General features: G+C 35.4%; 1 protein-coding gene across 2 annotated transcripts in view; it reads right to left on the reverse strand.

Moving 5' to 3' along the window:
- The window catches only part of SCFD1 (sec1 family domain containing 1), a 118,596-nt gene that overhangs the window by 20,599 nt on the left and 79,315 nt on the right, over positions 1-18,682 (reverse strand). For both annotated transcript variants that reach the window (XM_043984996.1, XM_043984997.1), the window contains one exon: positions 7,898-7,968. In XM_043984996.1, the coding sequence (XP_043840931.1) occupies positions 7,898-7,968 (71 nt within the window). The remainder of the gene's footprint in view (positions 1-7,897; positions 7,969-18,682) is intronic.

Genomic DNA, 18,682 nt, shown 5'->3' on the forward strand with positions numbered 1-18,682 from the left:
ACTTCCTTAAACTTAAAAATGAACAACTATAAAATAGCTTAGGACGAGAATCATTCCCAACTGTTTCTTGCTTTTATAAGGTAATGCTTCCCATAATTATCCATCATCCTCTTTTTTTAACCTTCTCAAAATGAGTTTATATTTTAAAGATGCATATTGTCCTTGAATGTTCTTTGTATGGCAAGGAAATGAACTGTTTGCTGACTGAGATGGCTTTCTATTCTATCTTGACCTCCTTGTTGTGGTAGTTAATTTAAATCAGTTAAACTTCTTTAAAAATACCCACAATATCTAAAATAGAAGTATGGAAACAGAAAACTTTTTATAATACTAAACCAGTCCTACAGAATTATACAAATTATCTGAAGTAAAACTGATAATTTTAAAAATAAGACAAGATAATAAGGTAGACAGTTTAATAATAATCGTTATTGACTTATTGTTTCAACTAAGTATTAATTCATTTATAATCAATCACTAAAGGAGCTTATTTAGATATGACTAAACAGAAATACAAACCTAAGACTTTAATGATGATAAATTTCAAGTTTTGATGTTTATCAATTTTCACAAAGTTTTTTTAAGGTAGGGAAATAATCACTATTTCAGACTTTTAAAAATTATTCATTTTGAATTTAAATACAAAATTACAAAAAACCACATTTCCACATACACAGTACAACATTAAATGAAGATTCAATATAAAAACATGAATTTCCATTTCATACTGTTTGCTTAAAAACACACACACACACACACACACAATAATGTTATGTAATAAATACATCTTTTGCAAAGCTACTCTGCTTTTCTATGCTTCATTTGAAGTTTTCTTTTGTTTTCCCTCCCTCTTCACCCTGTTCTAGAGTTGGTTACCATTAGACCAAATATGTGCAAATATGTGAAACCGTACTTCTATTTGTCAGTTCTTTTAGATTTGGTTAGTATCTTCCTTCATAGGTTTTTTGTAGTTGATTTGACTATAATACTAAAAATGATTTAGTAGTTTCAAGTTCTTAGAACTTACTGCTGTTACTCTATACAATGTTCTCTGCGTTCTGCTCATTTCACTCTTCATTATTTCATGCAAGCCTTTCCATGTTTTTCTAAAATCATCTAGCTCATCATTTCTTATAGCACAGTGGTATGCCATCACAACCAAAACTTGTTTAGCTATTCCCCAGCTGATGGGCATCCCTTCAATTTCCAGTTTTTTGCCACCACAAAGAAAGCTGCTACAAGTATTTTAGAACACATAAGTTCTTTTCCTTTTCCCCTAATCACCTTAGGAAACAGATCCATTAGTGATATTGCTGGGTCAAAGATATACAAAGTTTTATTTATCTTTGGGCACAATTCCAGATTTTTCTACAAAATGTCTGGATCAAAAGACAGTTCCACTAACAGTGAATTAGTGTCCCAATTTTTCTACATTGCCTCCAACTTTCCCCTTCTATCATTTTAGCCAATCCAATAAGTGTAAGGTGATACCTCAAAATTGTTTTAATTTGCATTTCTCTAATCAATAGTGATTTAAAGCATTTTTTATATGACTATATATAACTTTGATTTCTTCATTGAAAAACTGCCTGTTCAAATCCTTTGACCATTTATCAATGGTGGAATGACTTATATTTTTATAAATTTGATAAAGTTCTTTATATATTTAAGATATAAGACCTTTATTTGAGAAACTGTCTATAAAAACTTCCCTCCAGCTTTGTTTGTCTTCTAATCTTGGTTACATTGATTTTGTTTGGACAAAGCCTTTTCAATTTAATGTTGTTCAAATTACCATTTTATACCTTACAATGCTAACTCTTGTTTATTCATAAATTGTTCTCTTATCTATAAGTTTGATAGGTAATATGTTTCACATTCTAATTTGCTTCTATCTCCCTTTAAACTTAGGTCACGTGACCTTATCTTGGTAAATGGTTTAAAATTGGGTTTTGCCCAGTTTCTGCCAGATGCTTTCCAGGTTTCTCAACATTAAAAAAAAAAAAATTCTTATCCCAAACACAAGGTTACTATAATCATTTGCTACTCTGTGTTGTATGTCTATTCTGTTCCACTGATCAACCTTTCTGTTTCTTAGCTAGTACCAGACAGTTTTGAAATTATTGCCTTATAGTATAGTTTAAGATCTGGTACTGCTAAACCTCTGTCCTTTACTTCCACTCCACCCCCTTCCCCACCCTGCTCCATTAATTCCTTTGATATTCTTGACTTCTTTTGTTCATTCTAAATGAATTTTGTTATTATTTTTTCCACCTCAGTAAAATAACTTTTTGTCAATTTAATTGGGATGGCATTGAATAAATACATTAGTTTGGGTAAAATTGTCATTTCATTATATTGGGCTCTGCTCACCCATGAACAATTAATATTTCTACAATTATCTAAATCTGACTTTATTTGCATATACAGTATTTTATAATTATGTTCCTGTAGTTCCTGGGTTTGTTCTGTTGGATACATTCCCAGGTATCTTGTACTGTCTACAGTTATTTTAAGTGGGGTATCTCTTACTATATCTTCTTGCAGGGTTTTGTTGGTGATATATAGAAATGCGGGCTTATTTTATATCCTGCTACTTTGTTAAAAGTGTTTCCACTATTCTATTGTTTCTACTAATTTTCTAGTTGTATCTTTAGGATTTTCCAAATATATCATATTATCTGCAAAAAGGAATAGTTTTATTACCTCATTGTCCATTGTGATTCCTTCAATTTATTTTTCTTCTGTTATTGTTATTGCTAGCATTTCTAATTACAATATTGAATGATACTGGTGACAATGGGCATCTTTGTTTCACTGCGGATCTTACTGGGAAGGCTTCTAGGTTATTCCTATTACAAATAATGTTTGTTGATGGATTTAGATACATGCTTATCATTTTAAGGAAAAATTCATTTATACCTATTCTTTCAAGTGTTTTAAATAGGAATGAGTGTTGTATTTTATCAAAAGCTTTTCTGTATCTATTGATATAATCATATGATGTTTGTTTCTTGTTATTAATATAATCAATTATGTTAAGTTTTCCTTATGTTAAACCATCCCTATATTCCTGGTGTAAGTCTCAGTTGGTCATGATGTATAATCTTTGTGATATATTGTTGTAGTCTCCTAGCCAGTATTTTATTTAGGATTTTTGCACCCATGTTCATTACTGAAACTGGTCTATAATTTTCTTTTTGTTTTCCTCTTCCTGATTTACATATCAGTGCCATATTTGTTTTATAAAAGGAGTCTGGTAGGAATCCCTCTTTGCCTTTTATTCCAAATAATTTATTTACTATTGGAATTAGTTAATCTTTAAATGGCAGAATTCACTTATAAATCCATCTGGTCTTGATTTTTTTCCCCCTAAGAAGCTGATTTATGTCTGTTCAATTTCTTTTTTCCAAAATAGATTTATTAAGATAATTTATTTCTTCTTCTGTTAATTTTGGCATTTTACATTTTGTAAATATTCTTCCATTTCACTTAAATTGTTAAATTTATTGGCATATAATTGGGCAAAATAAAGCTTTATAATTGCTTTGATTTTATCTTCATTAGTGGTATATTCACCCTTTTCATTTTTAACACTTGTGATTTGATTTTCTTCTCTTTTTTTTATTAATTCAATGGTTTTCTTACCTTCAATTTTATTACTCTCACCTTTAACTTTTTAGATTTCCAATTTGATATTTAATTGGGGATTTAAAATTTGTTCTTTTTCTAGTTTTTTAAATTGCATGCCCAATTCACTCATCTGCTCTTTATTTAATTGATATAAGCATTTAGAGACATAAATTTTGCTGTATCCCATATGCTGTCTCATTATAATTATTTCCTTTAATGAAACTGACTGTTTCTATGATTTGTTCTTTAACCTACTCATTCTTTAAGATTAAGTTGTTTAGTTTCCAATAAGTTTTTAATCTGTGTTTCCATGGTCATTTGTTGAATATAATTTTTATTTCATTGTGATCTGAAAAGGATGAATTTAATATTTCTTTCTTTTTTGCATTTAACTTTAAAGTTTTTATGCCTTAATATATGGTCAGTTTTTGTAACAGTATCATGTACTGCTGAGAAAAGGTGTATTGCTTTGTATTCCCATTCAATTTTCTCCAAATAGCTATCATATCTAGCTTTTCTAAGATTCTATTCATCTCCTTAACTGCTTTCTTATTTTATTTGGTTAGATTTATCTAATTCTGAGAGGGGAAGGTGAAAGTACCCCACTATTATAGTATTCCATATTTTCACCTCTAATTCATTAAAAATTTAGATGCTATAGCATTTGATGAATATTAGTTTAGTAGTGATATTGCTTCATTTTCCATGTTACCTTTTATCATAACATAGTTTCTCTGTTTATCTTTTAATTAAAACTATTTTAGCTTTAACTTTGTCTAAGATTATGATTGCTACCCCTGCTTTTTTTTTTTTTGCCTCAACTGAAGCATAACAAATTCTACTCCAACCCTTTACTCTGTGTATTTCTCATTTTTAAATGTGTCTCTTGTAAACAACAGTCTTTTAATCCTTTCCGCTGTTTCCATTTTTATGGCTTAGTTCATCCTATTCACATCCAAAGTTTTAATTATTAGCTGTGTATTTCCCTCCATTCTATTTTTCCACACTATTATCCTATTCACTCTCTTTTTACCTTATGCCTCCTCATATATCTGACTTACTTTAACTTTTACCTTCCTAATCATACACCCTTTTACACCCATATTCTCTCCCCTTAATCTCCTATCCCTTAATCTCCCCACCCCTCTAAGAATCCCTCCCTTATCCTCTTACTACTTCCATTTTTACTTCTTCAGGTAACTGGAGTTAAGTGACTTGCCCAGTTCACACAACTAGTAAGTGTCCAATGACAGATTTGAAGGCAGGTCCACTTGACTCCAGGACAAGAGGCTCCTACTTTTTGATCTCCCTCCTACTTCTAAAAGTCCCTTCCTTATCATGTCTCTCTATCCAATTCTTTATACATTTAGAAGACTTTTAAACCATTCTAGATTATGTTCACTCTTTAACTCAGTTCTGATCGAGAATAAGATTCTAGCACTACCAGCCCTACACCCTCACCTGCTTCTACTGTAACAATTCTTCCATTCACACCTCATTTGTATGAGATATTTTCATTTTACCTTCCCCTATCCAATTTTATATTTTGGAATCATCCCATCATACTCAACACCAAGCCTTTCATCTATATATGCTTTCAAACTACCCAAGTAATGATAACATTCTTAAAGAGTATGGATAACATTTTCCCATATAAGAAGTAAACAGTTTGACCTTATTGAGTCCTTTATAGTTGGTCTTTAATGTTTACCATATGTTTCTCCTGGATCTTATATGACAAATTTTCCCTTGAGTTCTGGTTTTTGTTACAAAAACGTGAAAGTGTTATCAATTCATTAAATGTCCTTTTTTCCCCCTCAGGATTATACTTAACTTTTCTGAGTAGGTTATTTTTGGATGCAAACCTAGCTCCTTTACGCTTCAAAATAAAATGTTCCAAGCCCTTTGGTCTTTTAATGTGTAAGCTGCTAGATCCTGTTATCCTTACTGTAGCTCCATAGTATTTAAGTTGTTGGGTTTCTTCTTGTTGCTTGTAGTATTTTCTCCTTAACCTGGGAGCTTTAAAATTTTGTTATGATGTTCCAGTGAGTTTTCATCTTGAGATATCTTTCAGGTGGTGATCAGTGGATTTTTTCTATTTTTCCCTTTACCCTTTCTTTCTAGAACTTCAGGGCAATTTTCCAGAATCATTTCTTGTAATACTGTAACTAGACATTTTTAAAACATAACTTTCAGGGGCAGCTAGATGACACAGTGGATAGAGCACCGGCCCTGGAGTCAGGAGTACCTGAGTTCAAATCCGGCCTCAGACACTCAACACTTACTAGCTGTGTGACCCTAGGCAAGTCACTTAACCCCAATTGCCTCACTAAAAAAAAAAAACACAAAAACATAACTTTCAGGTAGTCCAACAATAAATTGTTTCTTTTCAAGCTGTTCTCTAGATCAGTTGTTTTTCTAATAAGATGTTTCACATTCTCTACTATTCTTTCATTCTTTTGATTTTGTTTTATTATTTCTTGGTGTCTTATAACATTATTACCTTCCCCCTGCCCAATTCTAGTCTTCAAGGAGTTATTTTCCTTCTTAAATTTTTGGCTCTTTTTCTAATTGGTTGACTTTCTTTTCATAATTTTCTTGGATTGCTCTTATTTTTTCCCTAATTTTTCCTCAACCTCTCTGATTTTTATTGTGTTTTTTTTTTTTTTGCGGGGCAATGGGGGTTAAGTGACTTGCCCAGGGTCACACAGCCAGTAAGTGTCTAAGGCCAGATTTGAACTCAGGAACTCCTGAATCCAGGGCCAGTGCTTTATCCACTGTACCACCTAGCCGCCCCCCTCTCTGATTTTTAAAGTCCCTTTTAAGCTTTTCCAAGAACTGTTTTGGCTTGTGATCATCTGACATTTTTCTTTGAAGCAGGCAGGAATGGCTTTTTTAAATGCTTCATTATCTTCTACTGAGCATGAACCCATATCTTCTCTATCCTCATATTAGCTATCTATGGTCAGGTTCTTTCTTTGATTACTCATTATTATTTTCAGTGGCTTATTATTATAGTCATATGCTAATCCTGAGGTGTGGAGGATGCTTGCCTCAGACTTCAGGTTTTTCTTATTGTTGTTTTCTGATTGGGGTTGGGGGCGGGGTAGGGAGGGGGCTGACCTCTGGTATTCCTCTTCACCCTTGAGTCAGGACTATGGCCTACAGTCACACAGTCACTGCAAACACTCTTGTTCCCAGCAGTCTCTCTGTTGGCTGCTGACTTTGGCTCGCTCCTCTGCTCTGGAAGTAAAACCAGGAACTCTATTATCTTGCAAGTGTTCACAGACAGAAGGGCTCCTTCTCACTGATAACCACAGCTGAGGACTGCATCTAGTCAGCACAACAGGGTCTGGCATCCCCCCAGTAGAGGGCATCTTTTTTTTGTGGATTCAGCAGAGTCTGCCTGCTGACTTGGGTGCAGAATCTCTGCACCTGGAGGCCTAGTCTTTCCTGAGGTCCTCTCAAGTTATCTTAAGGGAACAACTGCTTTACCTCAACTTTTTATTATTTCTGTTGCTCAAAGTTTGCTTTGAGGTGATATTTTGTCGTTTGTGGGAGAAATTTGGAGAGCCCTGTATCTCCTGTCAATACTCTGCCATCTTCTGAGAATCCTCTGAGACATTATTTTTAAAATTACATCTACTTGGAAAAATTTCTAATGGTCACTTCAAATAAAAGATTTCTTTGAGGAAAGGAAAAAGTGCAATGGCCTATGACTTAAAGTAATGGATTTAAAATCAGAATTTCAAGAACCATAAAAGTTTCTTGTAGGTAGAGAATTGTTTTGTTTTTGTTTTGCATTCTCAATGCTTGGAACATAACTGTAAACGTGTGATGACTGAATGTGGATAGAAAACTTTGTTGCAAATATTTCTTTCTGATGAGTTGCTAGAGTTACCTACATTTCTTAGAAAATTAAATCAATTTGTCAAAAAGAGTAACAAGGAGAAACATTGTCTCGATAACTTGGAAAATAATATCTTCTGGTAAGATTTTTTTCCCCTTTACTACAATTATATTCACATGGCATCAACTTAAAAATACAGACATTTCATGAATGGGCTTTCCTACCCTCATGACAAAAATTCTTCCATAAAAATTAGTGGTATCTACACACCAAGTCTTACCAAACTTTTTCTTTTAATGAAAGGAATGAAAGAGATAGTTGGCTAGAGAGGCTTGTATTCTTCTTATGAAACTTCAGCTGCCAGCAGTTATTCTACAAACAAGATTTTTTCAAAATAAAATACAAAGAACATACCTCAGAGGGAGCTTGCTGTGTGCTTATATAATAGATAAGGAACAGTCTCATTTTATCTTCTGGAGTTCCTGCTGTATAGGGAAAATATGGATTTTGTTTAAAAAAAATCCTCATATACACCTATTACCATGTTGTAATAAATGGTTACATTCATTAACATGAATTTAAACTTAAAGACAGAAACAAAAATTCAAGTGTTTACAAACAAAACAGAAGAAATAACAGCTCCAGGTACAACTGATATAGAAAAAAAAAACTTACTGAGTTAAAATGAAAATCATCAATTAGGCAATTTCTGACTCAGTTCTATCTAAACTGAAATGGAATTAACTTAGAAAATCCTACCAAATGAATGACAACTTCATTCGTTACCACTCCAGTATTATTACCCTAAAGTACTTTCTTCTAATAAGCAAAAATGCACAATAGCTATTTTGTTGTAGGATAAATAAAAAGAGATTGAATGCGACAAAATAAGAACAAAAGACAGGGCCAACTCCAAATAATCTTAAACAAAAGAAGCAATTGTACTAAATCCAGACAATCTATTAAAACACTAAAACAGCACTGAGAATTATCAATACCTCACAATGACATAGTGTGCAAAATCTTAGCACTCAACACTTGTAATGTACAGAGTATGAGTAGTAGTAGTATTATTATTCCAATTTTATGGATGAGAAAAGTGAAGCTCAGAAAAGTTAAATGAGGTTTCCATTGTCCCATGGCTGGTATCAAGGCCAAGACTCAAACCTTCATCTTCAAATGAGCTCTGTGTTCTTCTCCCTTGCCTCTTCACTATCCCTTGGCATATGGGCATGTTCCTCATGTTCCTAGACAATCATCATTATTGCAATAATAAAATACTTGAGGGAAGATGTAACTGCCACAATGTGACCTGGGGTGAATTCTCATATACTTATGTCTTTATCCCTTCTTTGACATCAAACAAAACACATCAGAAAGAAGGATTTTCTTAATATTTGTCCCATTTTCCTTCTGAAATTAAGGCATGAAGCTTTCCTTTTCATTTTTTAATCCTATCAAAATTGGAAGAAGCAATAAATTTGGTACTAAAATCTAAAATGTCAAAATGGTAAGACAACAAGACACCTGATTGGTGTCATTAAAAAGGGGCATTAAAAAAACAAAACACCCCAAACCGCTAATTGACTACTTTGATGTACATAATCTAATTTTTAAAATCAGAAGTCTAAAGAAATAGATATTTAGATAGGCCTATTTGTGTGTGTGTGTGTGTGTGTGTGTGTATATATATATATATATGTGTGTGTGTGTGTGTGATATTCCTAGCTTTTTGAGGTAAACTACCATTTTTTTCCACCAAAAATTTCTTTTTGTGCCCTGTGAAAGGGACAAAATATTTGGGCTAAATGCTACTATTATGAAGCAAAATTATATTCCTGAGTTAAATTTTATTTAGTTCTTTACTCTATCCATCATAAGGTTGAGAGTATTTCTTGGTCTAACTAGCCAAAGTTGATGCATTTATATAGTTCAATAGCTTTCAAGAGTTCTATGTTATAGCTGTGCAGTTCCTTCTGCATCATAAGAATGAAGGCACTATAAAACATTTACTATTTAACTTATATTAAATCTCAAATGGCTAAATCTAAAACCAGCAGAGCTTAAAGTATTCAATAAAGAGAATAGTTGTTATCTCCCAAACTTTACAAACTTATTTTTATTTTATTATTGTTGTTGTTTTTAACCCAACCTGTATGCCATTTATTACTCTGTGCAGGGCTGGGCTGGCACAAACATGCAAGTAGTCACTTTGAACCTTTAGGTTGGCTGAGCCTCAGTATTGGTAGTACTGCCATCAGGTTTAAAAGGACCCTCCTTGGGCATGCCCAGGTACTGAGGCTGTTTTTCCATCATCTTAATGTTTAGTTTGCTAAGGTAGGCCTCAGCCACTGCCTCATCCAGCTTCTTGAGCAGAAAGTACACCCCTGTGGGGTACTTATTCAGGTGGGTCCACAGTTCAATCTAGGCCTGCACCAGGTTTCTGTAAGAGATGTTCATGATATAGCTGAGACAGCTTCAACCACTGAATAGCCCTGAGTGACTAGCTGGCCTTTGCGGAGCAGAATGATCCACCATTCATTCTTCAGTGCACCTTAGCAGTGCATGCAAGGTTTTGTTTTCCAATACCACTGCATTTTCATTTGGTACTTCACATATTTCCATATCCAAGTGTCCAATGTTACATATAATGGCACTGTCCTTTTCTTCAAAGTGCCTGTCTAAGATGGTATCAATGTAGCCTGTAGTGATGACAAAGATGCTTCTGGTTTTGTAGGTCTCATCCATGGTGGACATCTTATAGACCTCCAGAGAGGTGTGTAGTATATTAATATGTAATGCTGCACACATCACCATAACATGAACCACAGCCACCTTGTCCATGATTTTCATGTTTGTGAAGCATTTGAGCCTATCAAAGAGGGGCTCACGGCAATGGTATAAGCTATCAAAGCTTGCTCTTGGTAAAAGAATCATTCACATTGATGGCTAGGTTAGAGAGGTCACCACCATAATCCGGAATCATTAAGTGGCTGCCTATCATTGAAGTAGAGAATCTGCTTGATATACTAGAGGTATTCCTCATTTGTCTCTCCCTTCCAGGAAGACCAATTTGGGCAAAGGCAGCTACTACAGGGTCCTTTTAGAGAAATGCTGCAGCAAAACGACTGTTTCTTGGCAACAAGGGCCACCAAAGTCTCAGTGAGAACAGCTGTCTTCGTGATCACATGAAGGTAGCCACTTATGTGAGAGTCTTTCACAAGGGTTAGAGGCTGAGAACACTTTCTGAAGTTTCATCAAACTAGGCATCTTTTCTTGGTGATGTCCAGGTTTTGTGCCCCAAGGGAGCCAAGCTGATGTCAGTAGCAAATTTGTAGGACATTCTGGGACCTCTTACAGATTGACCAATTTTGTTGTTTGATCATTTCATTTGTGTCCAACTCTTTGTAACTCCATTTAGAGTTTTTTGGGAAAGATACTAGAGTGATTTGTCATTTCCTTCTCCATCTCATTTTACTGATGAGGAAATGAAGCAAACAAGGGTTAAGTTACTTGGCCAGGGTCACACAGGTAAGTATCTGAAGCCATATTTGAACTCAGGTCTTCCTGATTTTAGGCCCATTGCTTTATCCACTGTGCCACTTGACTGCCACAATGATCTAATTAATGACTGGTGATGGAGAAGTTAAGGCTGGAACAAGGCTAAAGGACAGCACCTGGACAAGACACAAACTGATTATTAAACGCATTGACTATTCATTTTAAATTCCTAGGGAAGCACTTTGCACTAATAGAGCTTTTATGCATCTCATTAGTGAATGAGGAGGAAGAAAATGAGATCACTAATGACTTTTAATAATATATTAAGCTAGAACTGTTAAGTGAGATAAAGAAAGTTATCAAGGTTAAAGGCACAATTCCCTTCCCACATCCCCAAACTTGAGGAGCAGAATAACCTAACAAAATGACAGAAACTCCAAAAAGGGAATGGTTAAGGATGATCCAACAAAGCTAAATAGCTAGTTGGTCTGTCTTTTTTCTCAATAAAAGATACAAGTGTAATAGGGTTTTGGGGTGAACAGATTCTATTTTACCTGGAACCAAAGCTCTTAAAGGCTGTGCAAATTCTCTGTAACACAGTAGGAGTGTCTATCACCACCTACTTAGCCTCCCCTTAATCTCTTACATAATTATGAATTGTGTGCATGCACATATCAGATGACACATGTAAAGTGTTATGCAAACTTTAAAGTGGTATATAAATACCAGATTTTATTATGTACAAAAGTATTAGATTTTAGATAGTAGAGCTAGAATTTTTGCCCCTTACATATGTGAATTTATGGGGCTGCTAGATCACTTAGTGGATAGAGCACCAGCCCTGGGGTCAGGAGGACCTACATTTAAATCTGACTTCAGACACTTACTAGCTGTGTGACCCTGGGTAAGTTGCTTTAACCCCTGTTTGCCTAAGAGGCAGCTAGGTGGCTCAGTGGGTAGAATGGGAATAGTGGATAGAGTAGGAAAACCTGAGCTCAATTCTGGTCTCAGACACTTAATGGGGCAGCTAGGTGGTATAATAGATAGAGTTGCCAAGCCTGGAGTAAGGAAGACTCCTCTTCCTGAATTCAAATCTGGCCTCAGACACTTACTAGCTGTGTGACCCTGAGCAAGTCACTTCACCTTGTTTGCCTTAGTTCCTCATTTGTAAAATGAAGTAGAGAAAGAAATGGCAAACCACTCTAATATCTCCGCCAAGAAAACCCCAAATAGGATCACAAAGGGTCAGACACAATTGAACAAGAAGACGACTCTGGGCAAGTCACTTTAACCTTTGTTTGCCTTAATCCAATGGAGAAGGAAAAGGCAAACAACTCTACTATCTTTGCCAGGAAAACTGCATGCACGGTATGGTCCATGGAGTCATGAAGAGTTGGATGTGATTGAATGACTGAACATATAAATGAATGTACCCATGTATATGCAAGGAATGATAAAATTTACTAGATACTAGTTTCTTAGTTAATGAATATTTGAGAATTAGGATTCCATATCTGCTGATAATTTGCTATATTCTATTCAGTACTTTCTCTGGTCTCGGAATTGCCAAATGACATAAGATGATTTGATACATTTGATACCTGTTACCTTTTTACATGTCGTTAAAAATGTGAAAACCTTTTCTTATCACTAAATTCATTATTGAATTTTATGTATTTTTTTTGCCAGGAGGTAGAAAGATCATAATTCTAATTTCCTTCCAACTCTATGATGAGTTATTTCTCTACCTAGGATAAAAATGTACTCCAAATTTTAAAAGTGTATTATCTTACCATTCAAATTTTTAAAAACATGATCTAAGACTTCATTTGCAGACTGGAGAAAAAAAGAGTGAAAAACTGACATTAAAATATTAACCAAGACATGCAGTAAGACAGTAAGATGACTAGAGAAAGAAAGTCTTGTTTTCATAGGGGAAAAAAATCATCAGAAAAAAAGAAAAATTTTAAATGAAATAAAACAGATTTAAGGAGGGGGAATCTATTTCAATTTCACTCTATAAAGGCTTTAACAAGATACTGATATAACAGCTATAAAATATTCCATTGCTTTGACAATTGCTTCTCTTTAAATTCATTTTTATTTTGAATCGAATTATTTGATATGAGTAGAATGGGGCAGTGAGATAGGAATTTTAAATGACGGAACAAACAAACTGTAAGACAGGAAGTGTATGCTGTGGGGATGGGAAATGACATCAGGAGAAGTGGGAACAAAAGATTGACTAGTGTAAATGAAATGTGTGAAAGAAAAAAAGGAAAGAAAAAGTTCCTTGGGTGGAAGAACTATACTATTCTTTTAGAATCTGGATAAGGTATTTTCTTCTCACTTCTTGCTACCTGAAGGAAAAATGGTTGGATGTGCTTACTTTCTCAACTTCAAATTAAAAAGAGAAAGGGACAAGAGTTTTTGCTTTTTAGCAAAAACCTATGGAGTGCCATTAAAAGCATGCAGTAAGTAAAGAAAAAAAATGTTTTAATGCAAGTTAATCAATAAAAATTTATTGGATAGTTACTATGTGCCCGGCACTGTGCTATACATTGGGGAAACAAAGAAAAGCAAAAACCCCTGGCATCAAGTTCAGTTTAATGGGGGAAACAACATGCAAACAAACTATGTACAAGCAAGCTATATACATGATAAATGGGAACTAATTAACAGAAGATGGGCACTAAAATTAAGAGGGACTAGGAAAGGCTTCCTGTAAAAGATAAAATTTTTAGCTGGTATTTGAAGGAAGCCAGGAAAACTAGTAAAGAGATGAGAAGAGAGCATTTTAGGCATGAGAATCAGTCAGAGAAAATGCTTAGAGTTGGAAATATAGTGTCTTGTTTGAGGAAGAGCAAGGAGGCCAATGTCACTGGATTGGGTGTGGGGATGGGAGGGAGTGGGGAAGAAAAGAGAGGGGGAAGGGGGAGAGGGAGAGAGAGTAGGGAGGGTGAGGAGGAGAAAGAGAATGGCATGTGTGTGAGAAGAATGGAAAGATGGGGGGGATGGGAGGAAGAGAGGGGCTAGATTATGAAGGACTCTGAACACCAAACAGGGTTTTATATTTTGGTCCTGGAGGTTATAGGGAACAACTGGAATTGAAAGAGAGACAGAGAAAGAGAGATGGGGGTGGGGTGGGCAGTGGGGGAGGAAGGTTAGGCTTGTATTTCAAGAACACTGCCTTGATGGCTGAGATGAACTAGAGTGGGGAAAGACTTCAGACAGGCTGACCAAGCAGTAGCTATTGCAATAGTCCAGGCATGAGTAGATGAGAAGGGCCTGCATCTAAGTGGTGGCAGCATGAGGAGAAAAGGCAATGCAAGCAAAAAATGTTACAAAGACAAAACTGAGAGGCCCTGGCAACTGAATAGATATGGCCGGGATTTGGGGGGGGGGGGGGGAAGTGGAGTAGAGAATGACACCAAGGATTGTGATCTTGGGATGCTGATGCCCTCAACATTATTATAAAAGTTAGGAAGGAGGGGAAGAAGGGTTTGTTGGGGAAAAGACAGACATGTTGAGTTTAAGATGTCTACTGGACATCTAGTTTGAGATGTCTACTAGACAGTTAGAGATGTGAGTCTGGAGGAGAGAGGCTAGGGCTGAAGAAATAGATCTGAAAATCATTAACACAGGGATGTTAATGGAACCCATGGGAACAGAGACCACCAAATGAAATACTATAGAGGGAGAAGAGGGACCAAGACAAAGCCCTGTAGGATTACTGGATTAAGATTCAGCAAAGGAGGGGGCAGCTAGGTGGTGCAGTGGATAGAGAACTGGCCCTGGATTCAGGAGGACCTGAGTTCATGACACTAGCTGTGTGACCCTGGGCAAGTCACTTAACCCTCATTACCCTGCCCCCCCCCCCAAAGATTCAGCAAAGGAGTCTGAGAAGTGGTCAGAGAGGTAGAAGAAATATCAGGTGAGAGTAGTGTTCTGAAAAACTACAAAGAAAAAAGGAGCAAGGAAAAGAGGATTAAAGGCTGTGTTAAAGAATTAAAGGCTGCAGAAAAGTCAGGATGGAGGAAAATTGAGAAAAGGCCGTAAGAAGTGGAGTCACCTGTTGTAGATGTGCTTCTCAAATAATTTGGCAACAAAAAGCAGGAAATATATGGAGTAGTGAGGGTAGATGGATCAAATGAGGATTTTCTGAGCATGGGAGAGACATGGGCATTTTATGGGCAGTTGAGAAACAGTAAGTAGTCAGGGAGAGACTGAAAATAAGTGAGAGTGGGCAATCTGCTGGAGAAGATGAAATGGAGTGGGAATACTTGTGCATGGAGAGAGGCTGGCTTGGCAAGAAGAATGGCCACTTCACTATTCAAGAGAGAGGTGAAGAGGCATATTGTAGCAGACATGAGATAAGCAGTGGAGAAAAGGGAATTCACAACAAATGTGATTTGTGATGAGATTTACTAAAGTTAGCTTTATTTTCCCCAATTATGTGATCCATAAATTCCCTGGAAAAGGAAGGAAAAGAATAAAAAGTTCAGTGTTTTCCACAGTCTGCAGATGAAGACATCTGCCAGACACAGAGTTCAAATCTAAACAAATTAGAAATAGCTTGGGATAAAATTCTTCCTCTAAAAAAACTAAGAACACCCTCCAATGTGGATGTAATATGGATGAGGTAGTGTGGTTTTACCACACATTTAAGATTCATTTTTCCGAGACATCTTAAGAAACAAAGTACATTTTGAAGTTACCATAAATAAGTATTTACGCCACCTATAAAAATCCCTATCACTACATCATGCCCCCACAAACAACCCTCTAACATAAAAAAGATCCCTTCTATAAAAAAAATTTAAGACCACCATGAAGAGGCATTTAATTTTCTACTCATCAAAAATTAAATAAAACATACTTTTCTGTGGAAAATATTCCAAGCCAGGATAATTTTTGGTTGAGTCAGCATGTACAGCAAATAATTTCTGATATATATAACCAAACCATGAAACCAAATTATTTTTCAAATTCTAACAGACTTCTTAAATACACTGCATCGACTTTAAATGGCTCTCCAGACATATTCACTGTTACGCTCTTCTAGCTTGGGATGACCTGCCAGAGCTTCTCCTCTGCTGCCATTACTGTCAAGAAGCCCATGTTCACCTCCATGCCCTAATAAGACATCACAGTAGGATACCTTTATCGGAGGAACTACAAAATATTTAAACAAAATTGCATACATATAGCACCTCTCAGGGGATCTTAAAGGTTGAGCTTCATAACACACATGTAAGGAATTATTTAAAGCTCAGATGCATTTTTTTGTTAAAAGAGAACTTTATTCTGAAAGTTAACAAAATTATAGTAGAAGTACAGGTTGTTTCTCAATGGACACTTTCTAAAATATCTTGGGGGGGGCGTAACAACTTCTGTAAGATTTAAAGACAAAACTACATTCTTGACTTTGGTCCACTGAACAAGCTTTCAACGCAACTTTATAACATCTTCAAAAGTCAAGCTGAGATGAAATAAAAGAATAAGGATGTTCTCAAAATGAACCTTCCCGGTTTTTAGCTCAAAACTGTCAGAAAAGATGCTAGGCCCTATATCCTACTGTTACTTTGGCAGTACTCTTCAGGCTGCTGGTTAGAATATCCTAGGACCACAGTTGCTAATTTCATCACAATTATAAAAATAAACATGTCTAATAACAAGATCAAAAGCCACTTGGAAACCAAAGAAATATTTGGCCTGACAAGCTCAGCAGGCAACTGGAAAAGAAAATTATTTCAGAAACTCAGTTTGAATAAGATACTTAATGCTCCACATTCACATTATGCATAATTTTTTTGTCTTTGTAGTGGTGAGAATAATAATTAAAAAGTCAAAATTTGGGCAATATGTACTTTGTTATTTCTAATTTTACCCTATGAAAATAAAGCTGAATGACGACAGCCCTTCTGACTGCTGTTATTCTACATTTATATGGGACCAGTTATTTATTTATGAATTAAAGCACAACTTGAACTTCTTTTCTACAGTCAGCCACAGTTTGGATTAAAGTAGCAGAATGGTTAAGAAGAGGTTCTTACCAAGGTTCCTAATTTACTTTCTGAAAGTTTATTGGACTTTGCCTCTTTTCTAATGGCAAAGAAATAAGTGAAAGTCTCAAACTGAGAAGGCACTACACCAAATCAACAGAGTCAAGCAAAGTCTTATTCACCTATCTATAACATGGCAATTGTTGATTCTGTTAATACTTAACACAACATCTGACTTTTTTTAAGGATCACAACTCAAATGCTGTTTCACGTGTAGTCTCTAAGTAATTTTCCAAATATCAGGTACTTCTAAAGCACTTGACTGAAAAGAGGTATAGAGTACTAAATATTAAGAGGTCTTTTGTAAAAAGAAAAAAAAATTCAGTGATTTACAGTGCCTGAGAACTTCTGGGATTTACAGTATTTATGTATGTTGGCTTGCTTTCTCTGTATATATACATATACACATACAAACATACTACATATATACATGTACAATATAGAAATATATTAAAAAATTTTTCCAGCATGAAACAGTATTTTGTATATAAGGACTAGATTCTCTGATTCACAATATAAGAAAATCTTATTGATCTTAAATATATGCTATGAAATAAAAGTTTAATTAGATAAATGTAAAATCCAGCATACTATTTTTTTGGAGTTAATTTTGATGGGTAAAGTTTTCTTCTACCAATTTAAAATTTAAAGGTCCTTTTGGTATGTTTTTTTTTAAAACTTAAAGGGATTTCAATAGATGCTTCCATTCATTTCCTTTATTGGAAATGAATTTGCACCTTAGTGCAAACTGCTCATGCTTGGATCATTTTTTTCAGGTACCACCTAATGTACTTGCACAAGAGATCCCATTCTATCCTGTCCTCTCCAAAAGACTGCCTCCTTTGTCATCCCAATTCTATCACTTATTTTTAATTTCTCCCTCTTTATTGGCTCCTTCCCTACTGCTACAAACATGCTGATGCCCTCTCTATCATCAAAAATTCCTCACTTGATCATCAAAAATCCCTTATTTGATCCTTCCATCCCCTCTAACCCTTCTCCTATTATTTCTTCTGCCCTTTGTGGCTAAACTCCTTGAAAAGGCCATCTACAAAAGGTGTCTCCACTTTCCTTCCTCTCACTCTCGTAACCCTGTACAATCCAGGTTCTGACCTTATTATTCCACTGAAACTTCTTTCTAAAGTTACCAACAATCTTTTAGTTGCCAAGTACAATGCCCTTTTCTCAATCCTTATTCTCCCTAACTTGTCTGTAGCTTATGAACCTATCACTCATCTTCTCCTTTTAATACTCTTTCCTCCTAGCTATCTCACTACTCCTTATTCTCATATTTTTTGCTGGATCCTCTTCCACATCATGTCATCTAACTGATGATTTCCCATAGGGTTCTGTCCTGGGCCCTCTTCTCTTCTCCCTCTATACTCATCAACTCCCAAGAAATTCATTACTATCTCTTTGTTGAACATTCTCAAATCAACCTACCCTGCCCTAACCTCTCTGCTGACCTTGCATCTTGCATCTCTCTGACTGCCTTTCAGACATTTTGAACAGGATGTCCAGCAGCCATCTTAAACTTAAAATGTCCAAAACAGAATTTTTTATTTTCCCCCTACACCCTTTTCCTTCTCCGACCTTCCCCAGTAATGTAGAGGGCACCCTCCCTTTCCCTCAG

The sequence above is a fragment of the Dromiciops gliroides genome, chromosome 2 (assembly GCF_019393635.1).
Source record: "Dromiciops gliroides isolate mDroGli1 chromosome 2, mDroGli1.pri, whole genome shotgun sequence".
NCBI classification, from domain to species: Eukaryota; Metazoa; Chordata; class Mammalia; order Microbiotheria; family Microbiotheriidae; genus Dromiciops; species Dromiciops gliroides.